Source organism: Euphorbia lathyris, chromosome 2 (assembly GCF_963576675.1).
Source record: "Euphorbia lathyris chromosome 2, ddEupLath1.1, whole genome shotgun sequence".
NCBI lineage: Eukaryota > Viridiplantae > Streptophyta > Magnoliopsida > Malpighiales > Euphorbiaceae > Euphorbia > Euphorbia lathyris.
The window spans coordinates 19,334,502-19,351,785 of NC_088911.1; the positions used below are offsets into that span (position 1 = coordinate 19,334,502).

The window sequence follows — 17,284 nt, forward strand, 5'->3', positions numbered from 1 at the left end:
AGATAAGTAATTCTTTAAAAGACACATCAGCAAGATAGACTATAAACTTGACACCTGTCAAATCTTTCTACAGAATTAGTATATTCTATAGATAGATGTGCCAAACTAATTATTACTAATGTTGAGTCATTTGTCTAGGAACTTGCTCCGTTGGGTGATTCGGGTTTGTTTATCTTCTCATCTGCTATTGCAGCTGCTGATGCTGCCTTGTCCAAACCCATCTTCTGCAGTTCCTTTAAGAAACCATTAACTTCAGTTGCACCCATTTTATATGGAGTGTGGGAAGGACCTGGGAATGAACCATTTGTCACTTCTTCCTTGTACTCTATCAGAGCTTTGTTTATCACACCTCCAACACCTGCGTACTGCTTACAGAATTTCGGAGTAACCTATATAAAGCAAAGAAGCAATCCTTCTTTTTAGTCAAAATACACATCAGGCATGAAAGAATCAGTAAAGCACGATCGCTATCGAAAATTAACCTTGGCATGATGTGGGTGTTGCATCATTCCTACAAGATCATGGTAAACTAACACCTGCATAGGGAATGGAATACGAAATAAGAAGCAAATCAACATTGTAAAGATTCCGGGGGGGAGGATCAAGCTACTATTTCCAGTCATTGTAAAATTTAGAAGCAAATCAACCTGCCATTCTATGCTTCACTTGCATCTGAAAGCCTAACACTCAAAAACTTAGTTTATTTTTCAAATTGTGCATAGTTATATCAGCTGTTAAGCAAGAGAGTTTGAACAGAACATGGATATTCAAGTTAAATCGTTAGCCTGCAGAAAGTCTTGTTAGGGCAACTCCAACCCTCACCAAATGAGGGTTGGAATTGCTTAATTGACGGTGGTTGGCCAATTCTCCACGCCAATGAGGCGTGGAGTGCCAACTTCAACCTTTTTTTTTTTTTTTTTGTTGAAGTTGGGCTGTTCCACCAAATGGTGGAACTATTTATTTTTTAATAAAATCTGTAATTTTTCTTTTTTTTTATCAAAATTAATATTTTGTTTATTTAGGTTTATTTTTTAAGATTTTTTTATTAAATGTTATTTAAAATTGTAAATAATTAAATTAAATAAGGTATTAAAATAGGTCTATAGTTTTTGGGGAAATATCGATTTAGCCTTCACGTACAAAATAATATCAATATATGCTTAACGTTTAAAAATGTATCAATTTAGGTCTTGATAACGGATAGGGCGCATCATTCCTATTACTTCGTTAAGTTCAGATTTCTCACTCCACGTACAATTGCGAGAACTTAACGGAGTAATATCAATGACGTGCCTCATTCCTTTATCGAGGCCTAATTGGTATATTAGCCCTCGAATTAATTTTTATTATAGATTATTGATAATAATAATAATAATATGTAAAAAATAATAAAATATTAATAAAAGTGTTATTTAGAACGGAATAAAGTTGAGAATATTCTTTTTGATATAATAAATGGTATAATGGGTTGGAAAAAAAATAAGATTTGATGTATAGAAAATAGAAAATGGAGATAGAGATAGCGTAATGGATTGGAGATGACCTTAGTTGTTAGAACCATATTCTATTGATCGTTAATCACAACCCCCAACTATCTTTCTTTTTATTTCTCATAAATTTGAATAAAGTGAGTCTTGCATTTAAAAGGGCAACCGGTAGAGACAATTAAATTGTTTTAGCATCATCTATTTATTAAATAGAAAATTAGCTCATATTCATTGATTTATAACCAAACCCAATGATAATGCCATAAAAAAATAAGATATAAACCTGGCCACTGCAAAAAGGCCCTGCTCCAATGCCAAGGGTTGGAATTCGAAGAGCAGAAGTTGCTGCAGCAGCTACAGGCGCAGGTACACACTCCAAAACAACAGAGAAACAACCTGCTTCCTGTAATGCCAATGCATTTTCCACAACCTGCAAAAGCCGAAACCAATTCGATAAATTCATTCTCGCAAATGAAGTTCAGCACTAATGGGCGGTCCGGTCGCACTACGCGTCCCCGCTGAGCGAGGGTCCGGGGAGGGGTCCCACCACAAGGGTGTACTGGTCCCCTGCCAATTTATTTGGCAAGAGGCCGCTCCTAAGACTCGAACCCGTGACCTCTTGGTCACACGACAACAACGTTTACCGTTGCGCCAAGGCTCGTCCTCCGAAGTTCAGCACTAATACACAAGCAAAAAAACAAACCGTAACAGCACTGGAAATACTCTTTCCTTGAGGCCTAAATCCCCCAAGGACACTGATGGCTTGAGGAGTGAGGCCTACATGCCCCATAACAGCAATTCCAGCCTCAACTATAGCTTTGGCAGCAGCAATTCTGGAGAAAGATCCTCCTTCCAATTTAATAGCGTCCATTCCACCTTCCTTCAGTACCCGAACTGCTGTATCAACTGCCTGCTCATAATCCAGACTCAACCATTCAACTCTTAAAAAGAAAACACAAAAACATTTTATGCTTATCTATAATGCACGGAAACTCTTCATGACAAGTGTTTCCCCGTTTTCGGCATATGTGGAAATCTGAAACTCTCGGAAACTGATACGAAACGTTTCCGGGCACGTTTTCATAGTTACCAAAAATATGAAACGCATCTCTCAGTTTTTAAAAGTTTTCCTACCTGTTTCGATTAAAATTTTGAAAATTCAAACTTTATATTTTGCCGTTCCTGTTTAATCTAAGATTAGGAAAATTGAACTTTGTATTTGAGAGGGTAAATTACATATGTGGTGTACAATTTTTACCCCAAATCACACTTTGGTGTACAACCAAAATTTTGTCACATTAAACCGTACGAACTTTAGGTGACCTCCCACTAAAGTGTACAACCAGTTTTTGTGACCGGTCAACGCTGGTCAACTATGCCACATCAGTATTTTTCATTGTAGAATTATAAAAAGTGGAACCCACTCTTTATGGAATGACTAATATAGTCTCATTCCTCATAAAATTACTAAAACACCCTCATCTTCTTCCTTCAACCTCTCTCCCATTTCTCTCTCTAGATATTCTCTCTCACTCCTCTCTCTCTACATCTTCTCTCTCACTCCTCACTCTACCATTTATTTTCATTCGTCTTGCAGAACCGAGTCCATTGATTTTCTGCTGTCGTCGTCATCAAAATCAAATACAATGAAATTATATTAATTTTGTAATCTTTCTTATTATTCTTTTAATTATAAATTCTGAGTTATTATTGTATTCTTTGAATTAGTAGTATGTTGTAATTGTAACGAGTGAATTAAATACAATAGGTAATTGTATATTATTAAGTAACCCCAGATTTTTTTAATAGGTAATAGGAAATAATTTGCAATTGGAAAGTCGTAATGCTGCTATAAGTTCTTCATATGGCGATGCTGCTGTAGACGATCTCCGCCGCCGCCGCCTCCTCTTTGGTTTTCGCGTGGATCGGAAATTTGCTCAAGTCTTTGATTTTCTTGTGGTTTGGAAATTTGCTCAAGTTTTTTTTTGTGATTTTTCTCCTCCTTTTGAGAGGCAAGATTAGGGTTCTGCGACTAGGCGCTCGAAATCGAGAATCCGTCCTGATTGAGGAGTGAGAGAGAAGATGTAGAGAGAGGAGTAAGAGAGAAGATCTAGAGAGAGAAATGGGAGGGAGAGGTTGAAAGAAGAAGATGATGGTGTTTTAGTAATTTTATAAGGAATGAGGCTATATTAGTCATTTCATAAAAAGTGGGTTCCACTTCTTTTAATTCTACAATGAAAAATGCTGATGTGGCATAGTTGATAAGCGTTTACCGGTAACAAAAACCGGCTGTACACTTTAGTGGGAGGTCACCTGAAGTTCGTACGGTTTAGTGTGACAAAATTTTGGTTGTACACCAAAGTGTGATTTGAGTTAAAAGTTGTACACCACATATGTAATTTACCCGTATTTGAGAGATAATTACTTTCTTGTATCCTTCAATTTAAAGAACTTATCCATATTTCTTTCTACTATAATCATTGTCTCTTGAATATTGATTGAGCTTGGAGTTTCTTCATCTTGTTCTTCAATCTTGTTTTTATTTAATATTTATAAATATGCATCTATATTTTTAATATTTACATGTTTACCCCACGTTTCCATTTCCTATGTTTTTCATAAATTACGTTTCCAGTATCGTTTCCGTTTCAGTTTCTGTATCCGTTTCCGTTTCCATGCAACATAGATGCTCATACATGTGAAAGTGATATTCAAAAGATCGCTACAGTACCTCCTTGGTGCAGGACTCATAGGTGCCAAAGGGCAAGTCCCCAATGAGAAGCGGCCTCTTGGCGCCGCGTGCAACTGAGCGGCAGTGGACAAGCATCTCCTCGAGGGATATCGGGAGAGTAGTGTCATGACCATGAACAACCATGGCAGCTGAATCACCGATTAAACAAATATCAATGCCAGCTGTGTCGAGGTGGACAGCGGATGGATAGTCATAAGCAGTCACGACAGTTATTGGCTCGCCCTTCTTGTGCTTTTGTCTCAAACTGGTTAGAGTCACTCTCTGGTTAGGGTTCTGGGGCTTAGACCCGCCGTAAATAGTGTTTTCAGGGACATTGCTCATGCCGCGGATGCTGTTGAGAAAATAAGGTTTGATGGCCCTAGAGGACCAGGATAGTTTAGTGAACATCGACTTTAGGGATTTAGACATAGAATTCCAAAATGTTAATATCTGAAAACGATGAACTGATTGAATTTATTAAGTCAGTAGGGCTTCTAGTGGCAGTGTACAACGGCTGCTGCGCCACTTGCCCCGACTATATTGTGCTTTCCCCACTTGATGTTGCTAATCTAACACTCTTCTGCCTTGCGTAACTCGCACTTTTCTAGCATAACCCACATCACATACAAATCAATTACTCAGCATCTTGACAAATCCAACCTTGACAGCCCTATTTAAACATTATGAACAGATATAAACACATATGGGTAAATAATTTATTAGTTTCTGTGTTTGTGCATATTACACTAGTTAGTTTCTGTGTTTTTTAAAAACACACTATAACATTCCTAAGTTTTGACAAAACTAACTACTTAGAACATCTCTAACAGCCTCTTAAGTTGGCTCTTAAGTTAAAATTTGAGGAGAGAGAATGAAAAATCAGCTCCAACAGCCTCTTAGTAGCTGGAAGAGTCTCTCTATCCTCAAATCACTAAGAGCCTCTCCGTCATCTCTATTAATAGAGAGCTTCTTCCGCCTCTTAATTCATTTTTTATTAATAATTTAGGGTAAATTCTAAAAAAAACCCCTGTGGTTTGATGTTGTTCCAAAAAAACCCTTGTGGTTTGTTCTTACAAAAAAAAGGACTGTGGTTTGCGCCGTTACCCCGAAAAACGGAAATGGACTTAACACCGTTAATTTGCTGACGTGGCACATGGGTAGAGTTGGAAATTCGATTTTTTTTTTTATTTTTTTTTATTTTATTCTCTCTCCTCTTCTTCTCCTTCCTCCTTCTCCTCCTCATTCTTCCTTCTTCTTCATCCTTCTCCTTCTCCTCCTCCTTCTTCTTCCTTCTTCTTCTTCCCCCTCCTTCTTCCTTCTTCTTCCTCTCCTCCTCTTCTTCCTCCTCCTTCTTCTTTTTTTTTTCTTCCATTCTTTTTTTTTTAATTTTCGATTTCCGAAGAAATCTGAAAATTTCCGAAATCTGGAATCCAGATTTTGGAAATTTCCAAATTTCTCCTGAAATCTGGAAATCCAGATTTCCGGAACTCTGGAAATCCAGATTTCCGGAACTCTGGAAATCCAGATTTCTGGAAATCTGGAATTCGGAAATCTGGAAAAATTCCAGATTTCTGGAAATTTTCCAGAAATCTGGAAATTTTCCAGATTTCTTCTCTAGTGGCGGAATATAACACGACAAGTGAGACCACAACGAAAGCCAAATTCCATATAAGGTCAAGCACCATAACGGGCTTGGAATAGCCGCGGCGGGTACTGTTGTTAGTCTGGGCATCAGTATCGTCATCGAGACCATCCAATCGGGGATCTGCGCAGTCCCCAAAGAAGATCGTGTGGTGTGGAAGGGAGAGAGCAGTAGTTAAGGTTGGGTGGCGAAGGAGAGAATATGTGGACCCAAGTCCGCCACGATTTGCGGCTTGTTGGTCCATTTTTGGGCAGTGGGAGACGGAGGGAGAATTACACAGCTTGAGAGTGGAGGAAGTGGAGAAGAAGATGGATTTTGGGTTAGAAGTTGTGGAATTCTGAGAAGAGGAAAGTAAAAACATTAATTTAGTCAAAAAGAAGATTTATTAATTTTAAAATCATCTTCTTCATTTATTACTCATTCACTCAAAACTTAGCCATTAATGGGTATTCTGTAAATTCTTAATCTGGAATTTTCCAGATTTCTGGAAAATTTCCAGAAATCTGGAAATTTCCGAAACTTAAAAAAAAAAGAAAAAAAAAGGTAGAAGAAGAAGGAGGAGGAAGAAGAAGAAGGAGGGGGAAGAAGAAGAAGGAAGAAGAAGGAGGAGGAAGAAGAAGAAGGAGGGGGAAGAAGAAGAAGGAAGAAGGAAGAAGAAGGAGGAGAAGAAGGAGGAGGAGGAGGAGAAGGAAGAAGAAGAAGGAGGAGGAAGGAGAAGAAGAGGAGAGAGAAAAAATAAAAAATAAAAAAAATAAAAAAAATTCGAATTTCCAACTCTACCCCTGTGCCACGTCAGCAAATTAACGGTGTTAAGTCCATTTCCGTTTTTCGGGTAACGGCGCAAACCACAGTCCTTTTTTTTTGTAATAACAAACCACAAGGGTTTTTTTGGAACAACATCAAACCACAGGGGTTTTTTTTTTGGAATTTACCCAATAATTTATTATTGAAGAGTCTCTCTCCTCACACTATTGGTAAATACAACAACAATTAATAATTTTAATGATCCTTTTGTTTTCTGTGTTCGTTTGGGGTTAACCCCTCCATCTAATAAAAAAATAATAATTTTAATGATAAAATAATAAATAAAGAGTAGATATAAGGGGATTAAACCTTAGTTTGGGGTAATTTTATAAAAAATTACCCCATAGGACCTGGTTGGGAAATTTTTCCCTAGAAGGGGCTGTTTTCAAACCAAGGTTAAATTTTTTTTTTTTTGTTTTTTTACTCATTATAGCGTCTGGCTCCTGTTATAATCTAGAAACGATTTGTATATATATATATATTACAGAAACGTGAAATCAAAGTGGGCGATAAAGTAGCTGGAAGACATGGAAATAAAGGCATCATTTCAAAAAAATTGCCCAGACAATATATGCCCTATTTGCAAGATGGAAGACCTGTTGATATGGCCTTCAACCTATTAGGAGTACCTTCACGAATGAATGTAGGACATATATTTGAATGCTCACTCGGGTTAGCGGGGGCTCTGCTAGATCGACATTATCGAATAGCACCCTTTGGTGCCGTAATGAGTTAGTGGCAGGAATCCCATCCTTTGGGATTCCTGCCAAACAAGTGGGTTATAAAAAAAAAATTAAATATAAAATTTATAAAATAAATATAAAAATAAATTAATTTATTATTTTATAAAAATAAATTATACATAAATTATACTGATATCGTTGTATTTATATAATTTTCAATTAAGATCAATTTTAACCACGTACTACCGAAAATTTGAAAAGACTTGTTTAACTGTTATTTAACTACATGAAACCTTCTAAATTAGTTTGTTGATAAATTAAAACAGTTTCATACATTTTTTTTGTAACTATATTAATAACACAATAAAATATTTTAGACAGTTTCAAAAAAAAAAATAAACCTTTCTACATATAAATTAATCACAATTTTTTTAAAATTGTCTAAAATATTTTACTGTGTTATTACTACATTAAATATATTTTTTTTTGTTAGTAATACACTAAATATTTAACCTTAACGTTTCAAGCGAAATACAGATTTAGCCTTAACATATTAAATTGTGCAAATTTAACACCAACGTTTCCAAGCAAGATCGATTTTAACCAAACATTACTGAAAATTTGAAAATATTTGGTTGACTGTTATTTAGCCACATCGGACATTCTAAACCAGTTTGTCAATAAATTGAAGCAGTTTCATACATTTTTTGTAACTATATTAATAGTGATAAGATGCAAAAATACCCCCCAACGTTTACATCTAGGAGCAATTTTACTCTCAACGTCTAAAATGATGTAATTTTACCCCCTAATATTGGTAGGCAAGAGCAATTTTACCCCTAACGTTGGCAAGTTGGATCAATTTCATAGATTATTATTAAATGTAAATATTTTGTTCGTTATTCTGCACTAATTACAAGTCTGTTGATTCTAAAAAAAAGCTTTCATATTTTTTGCGATATAGAATTGAAGATTAATATTTTTAAATTCGGTGAAATATTTCAAATTTTTTTTGTCTAACTCGTACAAAATATAGTATATTTTTTAATCTTTTTCACGTTTAATGATATGTTTGTGATCTGTTACTAATGAGTGATAAAATGACGCAAATGTGAAGTGTAGATGAAAAGATTCATGGCCGAGAAGATAATTTTATAATTATTTCTTAAATGGTCCAACTTGTCAACGTTAGGGGTATTTTTGTATCTTATCACATATTAATAATACACTAAAATATTTTAGACAGTTTCAATTATGGCTATATTGCTCTTGACTGCCATATTAATAATCACATATAGATTAAATTTATGTTTTATAAATTGTTATGGCTAAATATGTACTTCGCTTGAAATTGCCTAAGATATTTTATTGTGTTGTTAATGTACTAAATATTTTTTTTTGTCAGTAACGCACTAAATATTTAGCCTCAACATTTCAAACGTAATGCAGATTTAACCCTAACATATGAAATTGTGTAAATTTAACCCTAACGTTTTTAAGTAGGGTTAAATTTAAATTTTAATCAAAATTTTATAAATCATTATAATTTATATATAATTTTATTTTTATAATATAATAAATTCAAAAAAATATATAAAAATAATTCAAAAAAATATTACTAATATATATTTGTTTGGGTAGTGGCGTGAAGCCACTACACATTAAAACAGTAACCATTCCGGTGCCAGGTGCGTCAGAATGGTTACTAACTTACTTTATCACTGCGCTAATGCGCAGTGGTACAGTAACAGTACCCATTCCGGCGCACCTGGCGTCGGAATGGTTACATTTCTCAACCATAGTTGAGAAACAACCCATTCCTTGAAAATAAATTTCAACCCAACCCAACCTTATAATAATTTATAATTGAAGCCCTAAATAGAGGTTTAATCTATTGTTGGAGATGAAATGCCTCACTCTTAAACCACTAAGAGTCAACTATTTATATTATTTTTAGAGAGTGCACTAAGAGTCTTTTGGAGATACTTTTAGTCCTTCATCCATAAATTATATAGAAAATGATAAGTTTGCCCTTTTTATCACTAATTAATTTTCACCTATATTTAATTAAGTTGTATCAAATTTTATTTATATCAATAATTAAAATTATTTTAATAAATAATTATAAATAAAATGATAAATTTACCAATCTACTATAAATTAGTTTAGTATTTCATAATATTTGATAAATCAATATATTAAAAAAAATCAATATAGTATTTAACTATTTTTTTAAAACCAATTAATATTGAGTTGATTGGTAAAAGATCTCAAATCGCTTAAACTAAAGAGAATCCTCCTAAAGGGTGTCTAACGAATTTTAAACCGAGCAATCAGATAAATTATATAAAAAATATTTTTGTACTAAAATAGAGTAATAAAATTAATTATAAATTTTTCATAAATTTTAATCTTAATCGTTAGGTTAAAAAATATTACTATTTAACTTATATTTCATTTAACCAATTATTATTTAATAAATTAGAAACTCAATAATGCATGTATAATAATTACCACGTAAAATAGATATTATATAAACGATATATTTAAATTATAATATTAAATTATTCTAAAATTGATTATGTATTTTTAATTAAAAATACACTATAATATAATTTTATTACTAATATCACTTTTTATTCTTGAATTAATATAATAAATAAAATTAAATAAAATTTAATTAAACATATAAGAAAGTTAATTAGTGGTAGAAGGGCAAATTTATCATTTTTTATAAAATTTATGGATGAATGGACTAAATAGTTAGTTTTATCAAAACTCAGGTATGTTATGGTGTGTTTCAAAAAAACAGAGGGACTAACTAACTAGTATAATATGCACAAACCCGAACTAATAAATTATTTACCATATAAATTTATTTAATGTCTTATGCGTGTTAGAATTTTTTATTTAACAAATTGAAAACATGGTTGCAACTTGCATATGTAAAAATTTCTACAAGGTACCCAAACTTTGGGAATCATAGATAAGATGAAGAACACAAAAAAAAATTACCATCACAAAACAGCTCAGAAGAAGAAGAATCAGATTGCACCTAGGGCTTACCAGTCCGTTTTCCGCCTGTTGCCTGCCGGAGGTGATGATCGGCGACAGAGAGTATTAGTCTTGGAAACTGGAAATTCGGTAGGAAATAGGCAGCACATCAGAACCAAAACTCAAAGCTTCGAAAACGGAATTTATAACAAAATACACAGGGTTTGCTATTCACCGCCTTCAAATTATTTATCACCGCCCTCTTTTGATATTTACGTCCTTTTCATTTTTCCATTCAAAAACTTAATATCCTCTCTCTCCCGAGCCAAAAATTAGATTTCTGAAAAATGGACCCGAGAATAGAGGTGGCAAAATGACACACGACCCGATTACACGACACGGATTTTTAGTGTTAGTGTTGAGCTTAATAGGTAATGGGTCATTTTTGGGTTGACACGAAATTGACACGCTAATTTTTGGGTTGGGTTAGTGTTGATATGTGAACCCGAAAACGACACGAAATGACACGGATATTGAAAATTATTGTTATATTCTCTCGTGTTTTTTATGTTATTTTATTAATAAAGATAATAAAATTATAATTATTAATTGCAAATATTGATTTGAATTTCTTAAATGGTTATAAACACATTACATGACCCTCTAGCATGATATTATCGAACTTTTCGATAATTATTGTTAACATACTAATATAAAAATGACATAAAATGTTTAAAAACAGTACCATATCTTCTTATATTTTTAAGAGTTATTATTAATATATATGCATAATAAAATTACATGTAACTCGAAAACACGACACGAAATCGACACTAACCCGAATAGGTTAACACGACTTTGACACGAAAGTTTTTGGGTTGGGTTTGGGTTTACTCTTTTTGACACGAACCCGAAATGACACGACACGAACACGACAATTGCCAGGTCTACCCGAGAACGTCGAAGAAATCGAATAACTACAATTTCTATTTACACTAATTGTCGTCACCAAAAACTAACCGATCCAATTAGTATATAAAAAAAATTCATCCAAATTGGCCTAAACGGGTGATTCACACCCCCTGGTCTAGGCAGAAACGGATGAACCACCCGTTTCTGCCTAGGCGGAAACGGATAGTTCATCCATTTCTGCCTAGGCCAGGTGGTATGAATCATCCGTTTAACACATATTCAATGAGTTTTGTCCCTGAATCCGGAGACGAAATTCGTGTTTTCGATTCGATTTTCAAATAAAAATACTTATCCGATGAATCATTAGTCTTTTTCCTGTACCGTGTTTAAGTCTCATGAATGGTGTTCGGGTTTTTGAATTTCGAAGAAATTTAAAGAAAATTTCAGTTTTTGAATTTAAAAAATGAAAAGGGTAAAAGTGTCCAAAAGGAAGTGAAGATAAGTAATTTGGGAGCAGCAGCGGGGAATAACAAAAAAAAATTCAAAACTAAAGTACCATGAAAATGTTGTCGGCATCACATGCATAAGTTTGAAACTTATGGTCTAAAATCAATAAATAATTCAAAGCATATAAAGTGTGAAATCAAATGATGCAGTATTTTGAATAGTATATTTACAATAGAATTTCATCTATCTATATATATATATATATATATATATATCGTAAGAGTTTGAGTTTGTAATAACATGTTTTTTCAATTGAAGTTAATTAAAAATTCATTAATTTCAATTAGTCCTATTAATTAACTCTAGCAATATTACTTTCGTTAAATAGTCGCAATACCTCCAACAACCGATTATAAATTGAATAGTTTCGGTCCCTTTTTGCGGCATTACTACAAAATAGTAACTATGGAATTGGATGATGCATAGAGATAAACGAAAGTTTAGGATCAAACAAGTTATCATCAAGTTCTAATATAAGAGGTAACCAATTTTATAATTAAATAATTAATAACTTTATTTTTAATATGTTTTAATCTATTATGTAAATTATATAATAATATTTTAAGATGTGTACAATGTATATTCTGTAATAATTTATTTTTTACAACTGACGAATTAATTGATTATATTTTAAGCAGCTTCAGTAGGTTATTAGTACACTTTGAAAGTTCAGAAGCTATTGATGCACATTAAAAGTTGAGGGACCAATCAAACTTTTTGAATAAGTTAAGAGAGCGAATAATGTATAAAATCGGTTATAAAAGACATTGTAAAAGATATTTATAAACATCTACTCTATTTTATCTATTTTAATTTTTTTACTCTAGCTTTAAATTTAGATTTACAATTTTTATAATAAATTTATCCGATCCTCTACTCTATTTATAACTTAAGAAGATATATTTTTTAATAAATAATTTATATTATTATTATATTAAATTTTTTCTAATATTTTTATTAAAATACAAATTTAATTTATATATCTATATTTAATATTTAAATATGTAACACATATTATTATAATTTAATAAAATTAAAAAATAACAATTCATCCAAACAATATGTAAAAATAAGCAAACATATCCATATTTAGATAAAATAAACTAAAAATTATTACTTTTATAATATAAATATATTAAAATAATGATATAAAAAAAACCTTGTTGCATTTTTACAGCAAGACACTTCATAAGTAAAAAGTCTCGCTGCAAAAATACAGCAAGGATTTTACAGTTCTATTAGAGTTGTAAATAGTAAAAAGTTCCATGAGATGAGAAAATGTATCAGGTTGGATGTAGTTTTAAAACGGATCGGATAGGTTAGCCAAACTTCCTACCTGACCTCAAAAATGATGCCGAACTGCGGCTTAGCCGTAGATAGCAAAAAAGCCACGAGTCGAGAAATACTTCCAATTGGTTAGAGGGATCCTTTTCAGAAAGGCAATTGAAAGTTCCACATATGTGAAAATATCCCAAAAACGTTTTTGTGACACCGTTTAATACATACATTGGGAAAGAAAGAAAAAAAAGCTCTAAAGAAAAGAGTAGGAGGGTGAGGATAATAATTAATAAAGGTTAAATAACATGTTACCAAAAGAAAATAAAGGTTTGAGACTGCCTTTCGGGAAAGAAAAAAAAAAGGTTAAATAACATTGTTGTTTGTTGTATCCATGGCTATTGACTTTTATTTATTTTCAAGGTATTACTATTAAATTTCAAAACCTCATAAAAGGTACCTAATTTTATAATTTTAACAGATTGACAACTAAACTTCAATCAACGCTTTAAAATGATTGTTGATGATATCAAAATAAAAAAATAATAAAAGAATGATGATATTCTAAGTAACTTTAATTCTTCAAAATTTTCATTGTTATGTCATTTAGATATTGTTTGGTTAGGAGAAGAAAGTGAATTTTTAGAGAGAAAAATTCAGAAATGGTGATTTTGGAATAATAAAATTTGGTTTCATTGTAAATGTTATTCTAAACAACTTTAATTATTGAGCGTTCTCATTTTGATGTCATTAACGGTTATTTTGAGGTGTTAGTTAAAGTTTAGTGGTCATAATGTTAGAAAATGTAAAATTGAATGACTTTTATATCATATTTTGAGGTTTAGTGGTCATACCGTGAAAATAAGCAAATTTCAGTGGACATGGGCGTGATTTACCCACTAACCTTATGCTCACCAAATTAGTTACCGTGAATATCTAATTTAGTTAACCTAACGTTATTCATTCTATCTGTATCTGACATTATATATATATATTACGCATCGAAATAAAGTTCTTATAGTTTTTTATAACCACATCACACATATAAATATAAATTATGTTATGCATGCCCATAAAATGAATAATGATATATTAACCGTATTTTATGGTGAAAACTAATTATCCAATTATCAAGGACTTAATGCGACTAAAAATAGAACATTAATATTGATCTGGTGAAATAAAAGATGAAAATATCTATACGCTAAAATCAGAATAATTAAAAGTCTCAAAATGTTACCAATATTAAGGTTGGTTTGAGTGTTTAAGGGCTTCCAATTATTTAAGCTAGGTCTCGAATTCAGATCTTAGCGTATGTAGAAAGCTTTAATTGGTGAATGATCCACCTAAAGGGTATTTGACGAGCTTCAAACCGAAAAATCCGAAAGACTAAAAAAAAGATCTCAAAATGTTTCTTTTGCCTTCCCTTGTTTGTTTTAAAAGTCTTATAAAGTTGAATATGTATATTATTAAAATACATTTTACCTTTTAACTTTAAAAGCCTTCACTATCATCTTTTGTTCCTCTTTAATGGTTTGGTGAAGCGCGTGAAGCCACTCTTTATTACGTGTGTGAGGTAGCTATCTACGAGAAATCATGCTTTTCCATTTGCACATGCAACACCAGGTGTTGGTTAATCTATTTCTATCTCCTCTTAGGATTGACTGAAGTTCTTCGAGCCTTGAAACCTATCATTAATCTCATTTAATTAGGATCATTGTAGCATCGCCGTCGTTTTAGTTGCCTAGAACTGTTTATAAATACTTGCCTTCAACATTTTCTTTTATTTTATATGTGTTATTTCTCTTCTGATACTCTCTATGAATTGTTTGTGCTCTCCTCTTTTCCGACAATCCCCGTTTCATCCGACCAAATAGGTGTATCCAAATTCCTCTCTCTTTTTTTTATCACCCTCCTAATATGGTCCCTAAAAATCTTGATCCGTTTAACCAAGCTAGTACCAACAAAACTAAAAAACCCAGGGAGCAAAAACATAAGAATGATGAGCATGTTTTCTTCATGAACAGTCTTTTGATGGCTAAACTCACTACTAAAAACTCTGAATTCGCCCATCTAGAGACAGTGCTCCCTAGTGATAATCAAGTTATTACTTGTGCCCTAGAGGGTCACATGGGGTTTTACAAAAATTTCCTAGAGCAAGAGATGAGGTTTCCCTTAGCTGACGACATCATGAATGCCCTGAATGAATTTGATCTTTCCCCAGACAACTTATGCCAAATGGTTGGCTCGGTCTTCTTTTTATAGTCAAGATTTGTGATGATCTAGATGTTATCATGACCGAGCCATTATTTCGGAGTATTTTCACCCCCGCTTTTCGGCGAGCAGCTGATGACACCATACAGTTCAATAAGTATATCTGATATTTTACCTTCATCTTTTAGTACATTTTTTTTATTATTTCATATCATTTTGAGTTGTTTTGTGTTAATTTAGTAGTTTTAATCTTTCTTTCATCAACTTTTAGTTTCCATATTACTTTTTATAGTATTTACTTATGTTTCTATTAAAATTATGTCATTTTCAATAAAAGATTATCAAATTAATTAAAGCTTATTTTAACTTCTCTGTCTGATCATAATATAGCAATATAACATCACTGTTATTTAAAAAGAAATTATAGTTTTGTTTGTGTAATTTTTTGGTATGGGGAAGATTAGAGGAACTAACTGGTTGGCTGCAGTTAATAGGGGTTTCAGGTCTCCCAAAAAGAATAATGTTAAGAAGAGAGAAAATCAAGAGTTAGAGGAAGAAGAAAAGGTGAATTTTTCTTAAACAAAAGAAAAACTCAAATGAAAATGCAAAATTAAACACATTTTAGAAAATAACTTTAATAGATCATAAGAGTATAAGATTGATCTGCATTGCAGTGATGTCCATAACATCTCAAGTAACAAATTAGATTCAATAAGGAAAAGAGCAAATTCACACTGTAAAAGAGTTTCTGAATTGCTTGATAGAATTATGGAAGAGAAAGACTAACTATGAGATGTATAAAATCTACACAACCAGACAAGTGTGTTTGAATTCATTAGAACGAACACCAAAAAATAATCTCACCAAAATATACGGAATCCAAAATTCATCAAAAGAGAAAAAAAATAGAGAATCAAAACTTCTTCAAGCGATATATATCAGAATAAAAAAATATAAAGAAAAAGGAAAACAACCCACCTTTCCACATCTAACATTTCCTACATTTGCATGTTCAATCCAACAACTTGGAAAAGAAAAACACTAATAGGAGGAAGAAAATGAAACGCGAAAGAGGAAAATAAAGATCATTTGAACAAATTAGGATTATGATTTCATCTAAAGAGAAAGAGAGAAATCAGTTTCATAAAACGGTGATGAAAACCGTCTAATATAGATATGAGCTGAAAATGTTGAAAGAATGTGGAGAAAAAAGAGATATAAACCGTTGTTCAAATCGTGGGAAATACTATTAAAAATTCTCTTAAAAAAAGGAAAAAAAGTAATTTTGAGAAAAAGACACCTCATCAATTAATTGTCTAAACCAGTGACACATCAATTATAATGCCTACAAATTTAGATTATATATAGATTAGCATGCATATAAAGAGACTCGTCAAATACAATATTATAAAATTCGGACCAGACCGACCGGTTCAACCGAGAACTATACAGATTTCCGATCTGAGTAGTACTGATTTGTTGCATTTGCAACAAACAAGATTGAACCATGGTCAGACTGAAACCGGCAGTCCGACCAGTAACCGGACCCCGATTTAAATTAAAAAAATCAACTGAAGCAGCAATCACCGCTTGCCTTGCTCTTTTTTATTACTAAAAATACAAACTTTTTTTAGTAACTTGGAAACTTCATTTATAGCCTCACCTTGGGTTCCTTTTTGTCCTGCCTTTCGTCGTAGGATACTTTTTTATTGAGAAATCTCATCCGATGTGGGATACGTTTTTATTGAGAAATCTCATGACAGCAGCCAAGTTGCATACACTCCCCTCTTAGTAATATTATTATTATACTTACGATACAAAATCTTATATTGTATACTTATACACTTATGTATTATATATAATAATACTTATTATAGTCAGATTATATATAATTTATGTTATAATATGTCATATTAATGTATTGGATTATATAGAATTTATAAAAATAATGCAAAATTTTATATATATATATATATATACTATATAAAAATATTAGTTATTTATCACATCATCCAGTCCGACCAAATAATCCAGC

The 17,284-nt window shown here is 32.2% G+C and overlaps 1 protein-coding gene across 1 annotated transcript; it reads right to left on the reverse strand.

Moving 5' to 3' along the window:
- Positions 1-100: 100 nt before the first annotated feature.
- Positions 101-4,439, reverse strand: LOC136220578 (3-methyl-2-oxobutanoate hydroxymethyltransferase 2, mitochondrial-like). Its single transcript, XM_066008393.1, has 5 exons — positions 4,219-4,439; positions 2,191-2,397; positions 1,771-1,917; positions 483-536; positions 101-389 (listed from the first exon to the last, which is right to left on the reverse strand). The coding sequence occupies exons 1-5, from the start codon at positions 4,360-4,362 to the stop codon at positions 135-137; spliced, it is 807 nt and encodes a 268-aa protein (XP_065864465.1). The 5' UTR covers positions 4,363-4,439; the 3' UTR covers positions 101-134.
- Between the last annotated feature and the right edge of the window lie 12,845 nt (positions 4,440-17,284).